The sequence below is a fragment of the Cynoglossus semilaevis genome, chromosome 6, assembly GCF_000523025.1.
Source record: "Cynoglossus semilaevis isolate Cse_v1.0 chromosome 6, Cse_v1.0, whole genome shotgun sequence".
In the NCBI taxonomy this organism is placed as follows: domain Eukaryota; kingdom Metazoa; phylum Chordata; class Actinopteri; order Pleuronectiformes; family Cynoglossidae; genus Cynoglossus; species Cynoglossus semilaevis.
Genome location: NC_024312.1, coordinates 3,067,834 through 3,068,646, shown reverse-complemented (window position 1 = coordinate 3,068,646; position 813 = coordinate 3,067,834). Strand labels below are relative to the sequence as shown.

The 813-nt window shown below is 36.0% G+C and overlaps 1 protein-coding gene across 1 annotated transcript in view; it reads left to right on the top strand.

The window, feature by feature from the left end:
• LOC103379654 (UPF0606 protein KIAA1549L-like) overlaps nucleotides 1-813 on the top strand; it is a 48,265-nt gene that overhangs the window by 23,877 nt on the left and 23,575 nt on the right. The window contains 1 exon segment of the mRNA XM_025056469.1: nucleotides 152-297. Within this exon segment, the coding sequence (XP_024912237.1) occupies nucleotides 152-297 (146 nt within the window).

Genomic DNA, 813 nt, shown 5'->3' with positions numbered 1-813 from the left:
GGGGTGGCTGAACAGGGTTCGATGATATGCTGATGATTCTCTTTTCTATCTGTCAACTGTTTATCCACTCAGACTAACAAGTTGCCCCCTCCTCCCCCCCCCCTTTCTCCTTTCCCTCACCCTCCCTCCTGTTGCCATGGCGACTCTGTAGACGGTTGCCAAGTGAGGAGGACGGCTCGATGTCGAGTAACAGCTCCGGGAAGCTGAACACCAGCAAGAGCTCGTCGGCCCGGAGGACGGCGACGAGCGGCAGCAGCAAGAACGGCAAGGAGGAGATGCTGAAGAGGAGCGGCAACGGTGAGGAGGGGGACGTCCTGCAGGGGGAGTCGTCGTGTAAAACACACGCACACAGGCACACAAATATATATGTATGTGTATATATATGTATATGTGTATATGTATATACATATATATGCACGTATATATGTATGTATATATATTTATATATTTTCACATATATGTATAAACACATATATAGATGGACACAAAAAGTTTTTTTCAGTAATTAAAATATAATTAATGGTTAAGTTTAATTCACTTAATTATGGACATTCGTATATATATATGCACTTATATATGTATATACATATATGTATGTATATATATTTATATATTTTCACATATATGTATAAACACATATATAGATGGACACAAAAAGTTTTTTTCAGTAATTAAAATATAATTAATGGTTAAGTTTAATTCACTTAATTATGGACATTCTGTGATTAATTATTAATTAAACCAATATTACTCTGATAATAAAAACACGTTAAATAATAATAATAATGTTATTTATTCAAATATGAACTGACG